At 38.3% G+C, this 14,330-nt stretch overlaps 2 protein-coding genes across 12 annotated transcripts in view; one reads left to right on the forward strand and one right to left on the reverse strand.

The window, feature by feature from the left end:
- Positions 1-4,218, reverse strand: part of LOC134813593 (galactokinase-like) — a 64,366-nt gene extending 60,148 nt beyond the window's left edge. The window contains exon 1 of the mRNA XM_063821452.1: positions 4,213-4,218. The gene's annotated coding sequence lies outside the window, so the exon portion shown is untranslated. The remainder of the gene's footprint in view (positions 1-4,212) is intronic.
- Positions 1-14,330, forward strand: part of LOC134813591 (synaptotagmin-like protein 5) — a 40,353-nt gene that overhangs the window by 9,633 nt on the left and 16,390 nt on the right. For 5 of the 11 annotated variants that reach the window (XM_063821449.1, XM_063821446.1, XM_063821447.1 and 2 more), the window contains exons 2-4: positions 13,176-13,281; positions 13,502-13,708; positions 13,981-14,096. In XM_063821449.1, coding sequence (XP_063677519.1) covers positions 13,176-13,281; positions 13,502-13,708; positions 13,981-14,096 — 429 coding nt within the window. Of the gene's footprint in view, positions 1-9,251; positions 9,544-11,796; positions 12,934-13,175; positions 13,282-13,501; positions 13,709-13,980; positions 14,097-14,330 lie in introns of those variants that run through there. The other 6 variants (XM_063821441.1, XM_063821439.1, XM_063821440.1 and 3 more) reach the window with 2 other exon arrangements.

The following is a 14,330-nucleotide window of genomic DNA, read 5'->3' on the forward strand; positions in this document are numbered from 1 at the left end:
AATGTTATCCCATGAAAATATCCATCCTTTCCAAAGATACAGCCGATTATTCTGTAAAACTCACTAACCACAATGTAATAACCACAAAGTCGATCATAAATCATAATGTCGATCCAAGAATCATTGCACGTGCGCGTTCCATCATCGTTATTATGCAAATTCCTATTTTTCATATAATTTGCAAGTGGCCTGTCAGACACACATACAAAGAGAATCTTTTTAATTATAAGGAAGATGGCTCGTGTTGAGAGGGGGGGGGGGGGCTGGGGGGGGGGGGAGAGAAGTCCAATGTTATTCTAGTTTTACGTAAAATCTAGCTTTACAGTAAATGGGAGATTGGCTGAATAGTGAATGGTGTAAAATAAAGTAAGTAATTATCTAGTATGTCGGGCATTGAAACACTGGTACGTTCATATTAAGATATAGTTGTTATCTCTTAATAATGCAGTGTAAATGGTAGTAGTTTCTATTGTCTTAAAATAGGACAAGTCTTGCCTAAATAGGACTTGAATCCAAATTTAGCCGGATAATGCTCGATTTCAGATCCAGGGCTGTAAAGATATATTAGGAAGTTGGGTGGAGGAGATCCCGGATTCAGACTACACAAAAAGAGTCTGCTAAACTGGATAATAGTCCGAGTACTGGTGATCTACTTCGTATGTCTAGATTGTAGTCTGGAGGGTTGTAATTTTACAGCTTTATATACCTACTTGGTCGAACAAAAGAGCTTGCTTTCTCTTAGCAAAAATGAGAGAGAGCAATTCTTTGTTCTTAACATTTCAAACATGCGTACTATTTTCTTGCTGCCATATGCAGAATTAAATACAATTCCATCTTATCCAAATTTTTTGGAGTATAATGAATGATGATTTGTGCTGAATAAGGATGTACACGCCAGTTAGTGACCCGTTAACAACCTTGATAATCTCCAATCTGCACAGACCGTAATTCCTTAAATTGACCACGTCACACAGACTTGTGGTTACGGAATTATCTCCGAATTGTTTGGATTAAGAGAGCTCGGAATTAAGCCGGATCACATGTAAAGAGCTGTACCTGTTCTACCCGACGTGGTTCCAGTGACGGAGGGGGAAGGGTAATGAAAGTCTGTGATTATGAGGCTTTAAGGAGCGGATAGATTAGCTGCGTGTGTCGGAGTTTCTTATAACAACTACTTCGTGGTTATTCGTGTACTTGAATCTGCAGAGTGCACGTGCACATCTTGAATCTGCAGAGTGCACGTGCACATCATGTTTTAACTATCTGATCATTGGTATTAAACAATGGCAACAGAAATGTTAACTCCTCGAATTACATTTATAGAACATTTCAAATTATGTTTTTTGAGCCAAGGTCTAGGGTTTCGGTTATCGCTATAGATTAGAGTTTGGGTTAGAGCTAAGGGTTGGACTTGACTCTTATCAGTTATCAGTTAAATCTATAATTGAGAAATGTAAACTGTGGACGAAAACAACGGGGTGACATGAACGTGAAACAGAAATAATATTATTAGAACTTAATAAGTTTTCTTAGAAGGTGCTTAGACTATAAATAGAAGCATGAACTAACAAGTGCATTACCGTAATAGTTTCACTCATAACTTGGTTAGGTGTTTAAGCAATTAAAATATCGAAGGTGCAAAAATTCAAGCATTGTAGGTGTAAATGAAAAGCTTTTATAGTAGTTGTACAGCAATACTAATGGGACTACTGCTTTTAGCACCCAACCACCAGACAAAAAGCTTTAAACGTAAAATGGGGTTACAAAAACCTCGGCGGGGGGGGGGGGGGGGGGGGTCCCACCTCGGCCTCCTGAAGTCCCATATCGGCCTCCTGAAGTCCCAAATCGGCCTCCTGAACTCCCATATCGGCCTCCTGAACTCCCATATCGGCCTCCTGAACTCCCATATCGGCCTCCTGAACTCCCATATCGGCCTCCTGAAGTCCCATATCGGCCTCCTGAATTCCCATATCGGCCTCCTGAACTCCCATATCGGCCTCCTGAACTCCCATATCGGCCTCCTGAACTCCCATATCGGCCTCCTGAACTCACATATCGGCCTCCTGAATTCCCATATCGGCCTCCTGAACTCCCACATCGGCCTCCTGAAGTCCCATATCGGATCTCGTCACCCGATCAGTGACGTTTGATTGAACATAGCATCTCATGCGAGCTGTGGCAGGGGGTTCCCAGTCGGAGGTTCTTTGGCATTAAAAAAATGCAAATTGATAAATAATTATTGAATATTCAACAGACTAACACTTGCATCGATATTCAATAATGATCAATATTTCACATACGGGTCAGAAACTCCAGGAATTAAACTTGTTGTAAAACAATAACACCCTCTTGTCAAGACTCAAGGTCTCTTTGAACCTTACTATTTGAAGTATTTGTAATATTTTCCTGTACGTTACACAATCGTTAGTCAACGAAGAAGCTTATTGAACTATGTGCATAAATATATAATGATAATAATATAATGATAATAATATAACTTGATGAATTTTCCGGCTACTGAGTAATATCGCAATTTATTAGCCCCTCATTGTTGTTTTAGGATTGAATCTTTGCTGATAGGTTAATTTCGATGAACGTCACTATTTTACTTTTTAACGCTCCTCTTACTGTTTGGACGAGCTCTTATGTTAATTGAGAGAGTACTATTACTAATTTTAGTACTATTACTAATCTAAGTACTATAACTAATCTAAGGTTATCTTATTGTTATTATGTGTAGCTAGTTCGTCTTGTTTTGCTATGCAGACTGCAGAGTGCTCTAAATTCGGCACTCAAAGTGGGCTTAACCTAATACTTTAATACAAATGGAATTCTGGAATTACAAACTAATTTATGAGGTTCATTTGGTTAGTTTTTTATGCAGGTATTCTGATATCAACGTCTCAGGCGTCCTACATAAAATATTAAAATATGTATCATTGCGTTCCAGAGCCCAGGTCTTAGTCTCCACCTAGCACTAACATTTAGTCAGCACCCAACCAAAGATCTCCCTCTCTCTCCATAGCAATGTTTATGTGTTGTAATGTAGCTATAACCAACAGCAAGTAGTTCTAACAATCTAAGGGAAGACTCCCGGAGTGCTCTTGTACCCTAACATAATATGCACTTAACATCAATTTGTGATTCTGTTGGTTTTCCTGGTAGTATGCTGTCCGAACAGGACAATAGCATTACACACCCACCCCTCTCCTTCTACCTCTCTCCACCTCTCTCTACCTCTCTCTCTCACTCTCTCTCTCTCTCTCTACCTCTCTCTCTCACTCTCTCTCTGTCCGTCCGGCCAGTCCTGCAATATGGATTACTTCCTCCTCCTCCACAGTCCACAACCTAGCAGTCTTGCAATCTCCTATCTTTTGTCCCGGCTCGGCATCACGTGGATCTGCCGTTCAATCACTGCTGGGATCTGATATTCCTAGAATAGTGGCTTTGTTTGTTGTATCGTACCTGATTCCTCCTTTCTTGAGCCGGTTTCTCTGAAAATATGATAGTTTTATGCCTTTAACGAATAACCATTTATCAAAGGGCGATATTTTATAGTGGTTTTATTTTTACTGTTTCGGGAGTGTGGTGATTCTGGAGGTTTGCTTGTCTTTTTAAAACATTTCAAAATCATTCTACCATTTGCTGTCCTTAACGTTTAGGGAAATTTAGAGAACATCGTTAGTTCTTGTTTACTGGGCTTTTTAAGTCATTGCTCAATTGTTTCGAGAAATTATTTTATCTTTCGAAAAGTTGAAAATGATGATGTGATTTGTTTCTGACTTCTGAGTTTTTTGTTGTTGATGATTTCAAGTTGACTTATTAAGACGTCCTATTATTGAGATGTCTTATAAGGATGCTGGCTCACATGTTCAACAGTTAAGATACGAGAAGATATAATAAATTTTCGTCATATTCTCTGCGGCGAATCAATGCAATTCAATCGTCCAATTGTTCAACGCTCTGTCTTTCCCTGAAATATGTTCATTTCGGGTCACCAATCCACCGAAAATATTTCAACCTGGGGAATATAACCAATATAATGGTCCAATGATGTCATCATGTTATTTATCATTTATTGGTCTATCATCGACCCTATGTGACGTGTATACTCATACAGTCTGCTAATCCTTAGTCACACCTGCCATAGCTCGTGCAACCGTTAAAATACAATAATAATAATAATGCAGACAATTTACTGATATATAATACTGCAAATTATTTAGTCATTACCTGTCATCGTCATTACGTCATCATTACGTCATCATTACGTCATCACGTCAGAGCAGCTTGTACTCTTCAGAACATGCAAATAATTTCCCACGTGCTTTCCCACGGGCTAATCGAGCACGTGTAAAATTCACTACTGTTTTATTGAACTTCAATTAAGACAAATTTGGAACGATCTCTTTGATCCAGTTCCGCTTTTAGCTCTTTCGTTTAAATTTCAAGGTCATTAGTACGAGTGTTGCATATTTATTTTCTATTCTCCTCTCTCCAAAATACCATGGTCTTCTTCCGAGTGCCTCGCCAGGCTCTTAATGACCAATTATTCCATTTGTGGATGTTAATCGACTAGACTTAAATAATAAACACTTATCCAATTATCCAGCATGTTATAGTACGATCCCCAACAGCATGTATAATATGTAGGGTTTATTATACAGCGGAGACGTACACTCAAATTCTAGGTATAATTTCGAGATGATTCTGGCAGAGGTTGTGATGTCGCGTTGCCCAAGCGACTGATAAGTAATTCAGAGATTATTTATGAAGTATTAGATGATGTTGGAACTACGTTATGATTTTAATGAGACGGTCGATATTAGTTATACAAATTATGACATAATTGCATTCCATAAGTGAATGATCGGCATTTGTCATCCTTGAGACGAAATAGATAAAGGAGTGAAGAAAATTATATGAATAATGGAACCTTAGATCTTACGTGACTGTGCATAATAAACCAAATTTATTGAAATCTTCCATAAGACCGTGGTATTGGTAGTATTCTTCCTTATTATTCCGAATATTGTGGCCATTCAAACCTCCTCCTAGACCTGATGAAGATTGAAGAATGTTTGATACAATCAATCAGGGTAGTTAAAGGCGGTAAATAGTCAGTTGTTTCAATAAAAAACTTTTAACTTTGCAGTGGTTTTGCAGAATTCAGTGAACAATATTGCGACAATACTGTATTGCGGATCTGACGCAATACAGTGATGTCGTAATAAAGTGCGTTTTGCGCAAGATCAGTGCAAAGTTTGTTGCATTATTTTGAGATGGGTGAGAACAATACGGTTTATATTCAGAACAATTTTGTCGTTATAACAACAATACAGTATACACGACAATGTTGTACACCGAATTCTGGCAACCATTGCTATTTTTCGGGATGAATGTAACTGCAATTGAAAACAAAGGAAACTCCCAAGTCTCCATGCGGACGAGCTATTTACGTAGGCAACTAATGACATTCTAATAACCTATTCTAATAATAAACTATTCTAGTAATAACCTATTCGCATTCCACAAACACAAATATAAACAAATATTTCTTAAGCCCAATCATAATAAAATGAACGCATAATTTTGCCAACTATAACATTGTATAATTTTCATTTGCTCATTATCCCTGCATTCGCCTGAGGTGCTGTCGCCGAACCATATTATGCCGAATGTGTCCTACAAATAGTTGATTGTAAAAATACAGCTGGTCTTTACAAACCGTATTATAATTAATGATTATGATTGACACGCATCGTTTATACTTTGTACATTCTCAAGTTAATCAAGATGTAGCAGAAGTGAAAACAAAAGCAGTAAAAACAAAAGTAGTAAAAACAAATAGTAATAGCAGTAAAAACAAAAGTAAAGTTTACAAATTTCGTTAGTTCCACAAACTGTAGATAACTATTTTAACTAACTAACCATATCATTGCTTCCATCTGCAGCCCCAGAGTGCTGAACTAGAATGCTGAACTAGAGTGCTGAACTAGAGTGCTGAACTAGAGTGCTGAACTAGAGTGCTGAACTAGAGTGCTGAACTAGAGTGCTGAACTAGAGTGCTGAACTAGAGTGCTGAACTAGAGTGCTGAACTAGAGTGCTGAACTAGAATGCTGAACTAGAGTGCTGAAGTAGAATGCTGAACTAGAGTGCTGAACTAGAGTGCTGAACTAGAGTGCTGAACTAGAGTGCTGAACTAGAGTGCTGAAGTAGAATGCTGAACTAGAGTGCTGAACTAGAGTGCTGAACTAGAGTGCTGAACTAGAGTGCTGAACTAGAGTGCTGAACTAGAGTGCTGAAATAGAGTGCTGAACTAGAGTGCTGAACTAGAGTGCTGAACTAGAGTGCTGAACTAGAGTGCTGAAATAGAGTGCTGAACTAGAGTGCTGAACTAGAGTGCTGAACTAGAGTGCTGAACTAGAGTGCTGAACTAGAGTGCTGAACTAGAGTGCTGAACTAGAGTGCTGAACTAGAGTGCTGAAATAGAGTGCTGAACTAGAGTGCTGAACTAGAGTGCTGAACTAGAGTGCTGAACTAGAGTGCTGAAATAGAGTGCTGAACTAGAGTGCTGAACTAGAGTGCTGAACTAGAGTGCTGAACTAGAGTGCTGAACTAGAGTGCTGAAATAGAGTGCTGAACTAGAGTGCTGAACTAGAGTGCTGAACTAGAGTGCTGAACTAGAGTGCTGAACTAGAGTGCTGAACTAGAGTGCTGAACTAGAGTGCTGAACTAGAGTGCTGAACTAGAGTGCTGAACTAGAGTGCTGAACTAGAGTGCTGAACTAGAGTGCTGAACTAAGGAGCAGCATTAGATGAATATAATATATATATATTGAAAGACAATCTCATCCATTAAATCATCTCACTGATTGGTGAGACGAGTACAAATCTTAATTGTAAGCTAACCAATACCATGGCAAATAGATGCTATTAGGAAAGTTCCACGCCCTTGAGCTGGTAAAATAGTAAAATGAACTGCATACCACATTACCACCTGAACAATGCACTTCGATTACGATCCTTTATCAAAACCTGATTTCATTACTTTACTGAGTCTTTAGGAGCACAATAGCATTATGTTCAGTATCGAATTGTTGGGAGTCAAGTTTGTCGAGGTATTGAAGCGATGGTCACTGAAATAGCTTTTTGATAATATGTTAACAATTTCCGAAGAAACTTAGGAAATTTTAAATTATTCTCGAATGTAGATAAACACACAGTTTATAACTTTGTTGCCATACCAAAAAACGTTGTTCTATTTTGTGGCCCAAAACATTTAAGATTCTAACGCAAACATTGCCACTATTCCCTTGTCAATTATTGTCAAATTTCGGAGACCTCTGAACCACAAACCGCTTATGTGTGAATCATGAACTACAGGCGACTACTCAGTCTCGATACCCTGTAATAATCTAGAACAGTTCATAGTAGGTTTTATCAGTATCACTAATGGGTAATGTTTCTTTTTTTAAACTTTTATCATTTCTATGCCTAAAAATAGGTGAATTTTTATTTAGTACATACCACTTAGCTTCAATCTTTAAAATTTTCGTAATTTCTGTGCCCAAAAATATGTGAATTTCTATCTAAAGCATACCACTACGATTTGATTTTAAAACTTTTATCATTAATGCCTAAAAATAAGCGAATTTCTATCTGATGGATGGAATTTGCTTCTCTCTCAAACGTACGACAATTATCACAATTCTCTATTTTTCAGCTTTCTAAAGACATTCTTGCTGTTTCTTTCTATTCAGCTAAAATGTGCTCAATTGTTAGGTTGTCTTTGTACAATTAGTGAGTTCGTTCCTTTGCCAGGCACTTTTAATTTTGTGGCGTAACATACTAAGAGAGTTTACGACCTATGACTACTGGCTGAGATGGAGCTGGAGATGGCGCGAGCTTGTTTTTGGTGTGTGAATGTGGTGAGCTAATCAGCTTGCAGACTGCAGGAACATTAAACAAGCAATCAAATTCTTTATTCTATATCACGTGCCAAAATAAACCGACGTCATTCTCCGCTGACTCAGTGTCCAGAAATGTCTATGCATTTGAACGTCATTTCACAGTTAATCGATTCCAATACTATCATCTGTGCAATCGTTTGCTTTCAAGAACTCAACTTTACCTCCCAATCGTCAGTTCCTCCTTTGAACTGTCGTCATTTCCTCCTAATGTCACTCTCACTGCGAATATACTGTAAATACACTGTAAATTTAGCTTACCTAAGTAAAGCTTACCTAAGCTAATAGTAATGGTCCATGTAAATCATAATATTTATACAGAGTCCCGGGCAGAGAGGACACAAAATACACATACTTTATAAACTTATATAAGGGCCATATTAAGATCCTCCTAGTACTGCATTTACATGGGATTGGGAGACTAATTTCCAATTTTCCAGCAATTTAGAGCTCCTTGCTGCCTGCATGTTTTAGAATAACCAGAGATAGGAGGAGTCTCGTACAAACCAGTAATAGTAATTAGAAGTACCCAATACTCACAACATATCCACTGTTGTTTGGTTGAGTGAGATTTTATATAGTGTGTTATGTCTGAGAGTGCGTATATTGTGAAATGATGATCCCACTGCCCACTGCTGAGGACGTCCACCCCCGTAAGAATTATGAAATCTTACAGTTATATTCCATCGCGTGACTGCATCTTGAGCAAAGAGTTTGGTGGTTTTTTGTTTCGCGCCTCTAATGCATTGTACATGTATATGATTGACGCGGAGGGGATGATATAAGTATTGTGTCGGCAAGCATTGTAGATACTTAGCATTTTAATGTGTTTTGTTTCTAAGAGAGTTTTTGTAACTCGTTGGATTAGCTTTTATCTTAATCTACACCCCTGCACTGTCGAATTATTTCTACTTGCAAACACACTATATCCTTTACTCAATATAATAATTGCCATATTATTTTGGGTTGTTCGCTTTTTGTTCTGATATTCTGCAGATCACGCTTTAAAAACGTTCTCGGTTCCTAAGAAATATAAATAATTATCGATCGATTTGTTAATAAATCATGATCATAATTGTTTACAGCAAACATTCAATAAATCTGTGTGTCATAACGTCCGCTGTACACACTTAGCGTTTAATAAAACTATCTAGAGTGATTTCAGAACCATTATTACAGTTAATATCATACTATAATTCTCATTAAACCGCAAATTTTACGGAGGACGTCTCATTTCGACGCAGCTGTGAGCATCTTGTTTGTTGTTAGTCAACAGAAATCTAATTCCAGCCTTGACTGACGATGAAACCCTTCTAATGAAAGTGTCATCCTGACTCGTCATGTCGATGCTCTAAAATATGTTTCCTTGTGTTTGACCTCGACCATTTGATGTCGTTTCTGTTTCCCTACAACTGCTGCTGTCACGAATACGGGATATTAGTGAGCACTTCATCAGATACGGATCTGGATAAGACTGGTTTTGATGACGTCACATCACTTGATGACGTCATCAACGATGACGATGTATGGTTGGGAGAGATGTTTATTGTGGATCTCACTGATATTAATCAGGGTAGGTGCTATTTTGGCCGACCCCAATGTTTTGATTTATGTTTACTGTTAAGTTGCTAGCAGATGTTTTCAGAGAAGCTAATATATATATAAGCCCAGATGATTATCCTAAATTTAGATTTCATGATCCCATTTTTAAGGAAAAAAAGTATTCTCAACCCTAAGAATAATACAACACATACCATCGCCAAACTCAGTATTTGACTGGACATTGCGCGAACGGACATAATTTTGAACAGACATTAAAATGAACGCTCAAAAGCTCAAAGGCATTCAAAACTATTAAAAATCCGAAATTTGTTCATCTTTTTGGACGTTTTTTTTCAATTTTAGCAGATTTTTCATTCGATGTTGAATAGAGTAGACAAGAAAAGCAGACATTAAGCAGTAAAAATGTTAATCTAGTCCTTTGATTAAAATTTGAATCGACCGAAATTAAAAAGTAGTCATATTATATATACTTATATATACTAGAAAACCCGTGGTCACAGGGAGGAAGCTAATAGTATTGTTTGTTAGTAAGTTTAAATCGTGTCAAAAAATATCCTACACAACCGACGATACAGCCAAATAAAATGTTGCTCGTACTAAACACAGCGTAATATATCAACAAAACTGATCAAAATGACGTTAAAACAATCATTGCACGTGCACGTGCGTGTTACAATCCTCGTTACCATGGTTACTTTGCAACCTTTTGCTTTTTGCCTAATTTGCACATGGGCGGTCGTACAGACATCATACAGAAAGAATCTTTTGAATTATAGTAGAGACTAGAAAGCCCGTGGTAACAGGGATGAATCCAGTCAGTTTTTATCGCATCAAAAAATATCCGTCAGTACAACCGAAGATACAGCCAATTATAATGTAGCTAGCACTGAACAGTGAGTGAACACAACGTAATTACCACAAAACCGATCAAAATGACGTTAAAACAATCCTTGCACGTGCACGTGCGTGTAAAAACCCTCGTTACCATGGTTACTTTGCAACTACCTATTTCTCGTCTAATTTTCACGTGGGCGGTCGTACATACAGAAAGAATTCTCTGAATTATAGTAGAGATATACACATATATATGTATATAGGATATATATACAGGATATATATACATATATCCTGGACAAGTATCCTAAGTTCGTAGTGGAATATTTTTGAGAATTTTTTTTTTAAAATTTTTTTATTTTCAAGATAGGCTGGGCCAAGTTAGCCCACGAGAGGATAGCATTGAGATGCTCTGCCTACCTCTGGGGTGTGGCAACCCTGGGGAAGGTTGCCGGAGAAATCAGAGTGAATGGTGGAGGATGGTGTAAAAAGTGACATGAGTCAAAATTATACGCTTAAGTACCAGCTGGGTTTGGAAAAGTAAAATGAGACGAGTCAGCATATGAGTTAATACTCTAAGTCACCCCGGTCTGATCCAGCTCTTCCGGCACAATTAAGCGTTTGGTTCAAATTTATTTGAACGGGCATTAAAATAAATGCTATGACCCTCGGCGTCAAATTAACGTACGTTTAAATAAAGTGTGATAAGGTAAATACTAGAATTAACCAAAAAAGTAATGAAATGGCATATGAAGGTACCCATGGTTCAAAGTAGATGGTGACTGGTGAGTTAAGCAAAAATTTAAAATTGGTTTTTAAAATAGAAAAGGATTTACAAGTTTTTGCTAGAAAAAAACGAAAGTTTGGCAATTTAACATTTAAAAAGCATAAACGCAATCTAAATTTCAAATTGCAGAAAATAACCGGGCACACCAAACAACATTCCAAATCTAACACTCTCCACCAACCAGCCAATGCTTCAGTGCTGCATAATAACATCCCAAAATCCACCGCTAATCATCTCGCACGTATCCTCCACATTTCCGTCAATGAGGCTCAATTATCAGTTGTCCTGGTGGACGCATAATGTCTAATGAGAACAGAGCACGTTGTGTGGAGAACACCTGGAAAACCATTGCCAGGGTATTAACACGCCCAATGATCAGGAGTCATGACTACACGAGTACAATATAAACGTTGCACGGTCTCCCGTCTGCCAATTATCCCATGTTTAACCATCCCGCATATCAATTGACATTTTAATTCGATCGGTTATAATTTAACTGCCACTTTATTAACCCTAGATTTGCATCACATGGGAAAGTGTGAGAATTAAAATGCATCTCGGTTTCCAATAAAGGGATAAAGGTATCGGTCAGAGTCATCATTTTAGAGTAACTTTGGTAAAATCAGGTCACATGGCAGCACCACGTGTCGTGTAATTATCCTCACTGCTCATGTTAAATTATAAATCTGGATCAGTACATTTCCTTAAAATATTTCTTGCACATTCCGATGTCTAGTTTGTTTTGGTTTTCCCTGTTCGGCGAAGAAGAGAGTGGTGTGACTGGTGACGAGAAGGTTACTCAACCTGTGAACCCACCCGTGATACCAGCTCTGCGAGACAGATCACTCTCTGCTCAGTTCTTTAGCTTTTTCTCAGATGAAAATCAGGTGGTGAATGCAGATGCCTGTAATGAAGTAGGAGCGATTAGCAATAGTCCGGTTGCTAAGACTCTGTCAGAAATGGCTCAAAGCCTGTCAGAAATGGCTGATGAGACCATTAGGACATTTTCACCCGCTCCTGCTGTTGTTCCGCCAGTAGATCCAATTGTTGTTCAACCCGCGAAAATTTCGTACCGTAGAAAGACAGTGTTTGCTCCGACGGGTCATTTAACCCAGGTGTTGGGACCTAGTGGTAATCCAAGTTCTGGACCTTCACTGCTACTTCAAGCTTCCCAGAACCCTGTTAATTCCATTCCCGAAGAGCCTGAACCTGCCAGCACCCTTGAGGTACCGGACGAGTTTTATCATAATTTCCCCTCCTACAAATCCGTGAAAAAAGAAAAAGAAGTTCCGCTCCTCACCTCATTTTCCCGCAACCGGGCTTCTTTTAAAGACAGAGAGTCGGCAGTTTCTCAGATCGCTACGAGAACAAAAACCGAGCTCGAGGAGTCGGCCCAAGAACAATTTACAGTCAGTAATTTGACTGGTTTACCGTCAGCTGGCGGTCAGAAAGTATCCCAATTATCAAGCATTTCTGAACAAGAAAGTCCAAATCTGGATCCGGAGACGCCGGAAATTTCGTCTGTTAAGGAAGAATCATTGCCGTCCGTCGAAAATCAGCCCGGTGCAATTTACAAATACGACTCTGAAGATTACATGACTGAACAGGCAGCGAACAAGAACATGTACACAGAATCAGACGATGACGATGTCATTACAGCAGACTTAGATTTCGAGATTTTCAAGCCTTTACCTGCTTTAACGAATTCGGCAGAAAATCTTTACTTTGTGGACTCAAACTCAAGCCTAAATGGGGACAGCGAACCACTAAACTTGATAGGTACCTCAGAGCGGTAATTTAGGATTCTACCCCGTCTTCATCATCGTGCACTGTGCACTGTGCATCCTTGTGCACTGTGCAGCCGTGCAGGCTTCAAATTGTAAAAATAATATTAGGCGCCATATGGGGTGTTCTGTTTTTGGTTCTAGTGCAAGAGTGACAACTTAAGAAAATTGGAAACTTAATCTACCTATGCGAAATTTCGATAATTCAAATTTTCGCTGACCAATTGCTCATTTCAGATCAGCTCTTGGAACTCGGATTTCTAACTGAGGAAGAGAAAGCTAAGCTTCAGAAAGTTTTGGCTGCAGATGAAAACTTACAGAAAAATCAATATAATCATTTCATGTTAGTTCCGTCTACTTTGAATTTATCCCATAAAGCAACATAAGCTACCAGCTTGGGAGGATTTCATAAGATTATAATAATTGTTCGACATCTTGATTTTTTGGTCAGATTACGAATTTCCTTTCAAATTTTCCTGTCATTCAACCATACTGAATACTGATCATACTTTTTTGGTTTCCCATACTAATTTCACCAACTCATTAACCCTCGCTTTTGTCAGCAAAAAGCACAAAGACTTGTACAACGAACGGAAGCAATGTCTGGCGAGCGAAGACCCTTCTGTGTGTCCGCTCTGTTTTATAAAGTTTGGCTGGTTCACCAACTCAGGGGATGTGTGTCCGGTTCCAGCCTGCCAACTCAAAGTTTGTAATAGCTGCCGGATAACCGTCCACGATTCTTGGATCTGTCTGTTATGTCACAAAGAAAAGTAAGTGCGTGGGCGAGGGAAATACTTTGTAAAGATTAGCTGGATATTCGCAATATCATTATGTAATCTTTTCTCAGGATTCGTTGTATGCTAGACAATAAAGTAATTTGGGATACAAAAAACAATAAATCCAGAGTAATATATCTGGAATTCTGGATGCTCGAATAGTATGCATACTTTATGTCTGTTTTTATGTATAACTGATCCATTTTTTGAGTAAAGTAATTCACAGAAAGTGGTTACAAATAATTTCAATGTAGTTATTTTCTCAGAGATCTGAAAGCACAAGCAGGGTATTGGTTCCAACAGCCGGCTAAAAACAAGAAACGTGTTAAAACAGGAACAGACATATTAAAGAAGTCTCTGGATACAACCCAGTATGGAACTAGTAAGTTTTTATTTTTTGCAACTATTGTACATTAACCGTGCGTTATGTGTCCTACGACAGATTACCAAATTTCCATTTCTTGAATAAGTAAACACCACCTCCCAGCCTCTCTTTTCCCCTAGCCCTCATCAAAGTTCTTAAAATTTAACCTCTTAACGGTTCACATTTACGCAGCAGTTTCTCTTCTCAAGAATCAATTCTATTCCGTGTAATTTATGTATGTCATCAGTCTAT

Source organism: Bolinopsis microptera, chromosome 3, assembly GCF_026151205.1.
Source record: "Bolinopsis microptera isolate Bmic1 chromosome 3, MBARI_Bmic_1.0, whole genome shotgun sequence".
Taxonomy (NCBI): Eukaryota; Metazoa; Ctenophora; class Tentaculata; order Lobata; family Bolinopsidae; genus Bolinopsis; species Bolinopsis microptera.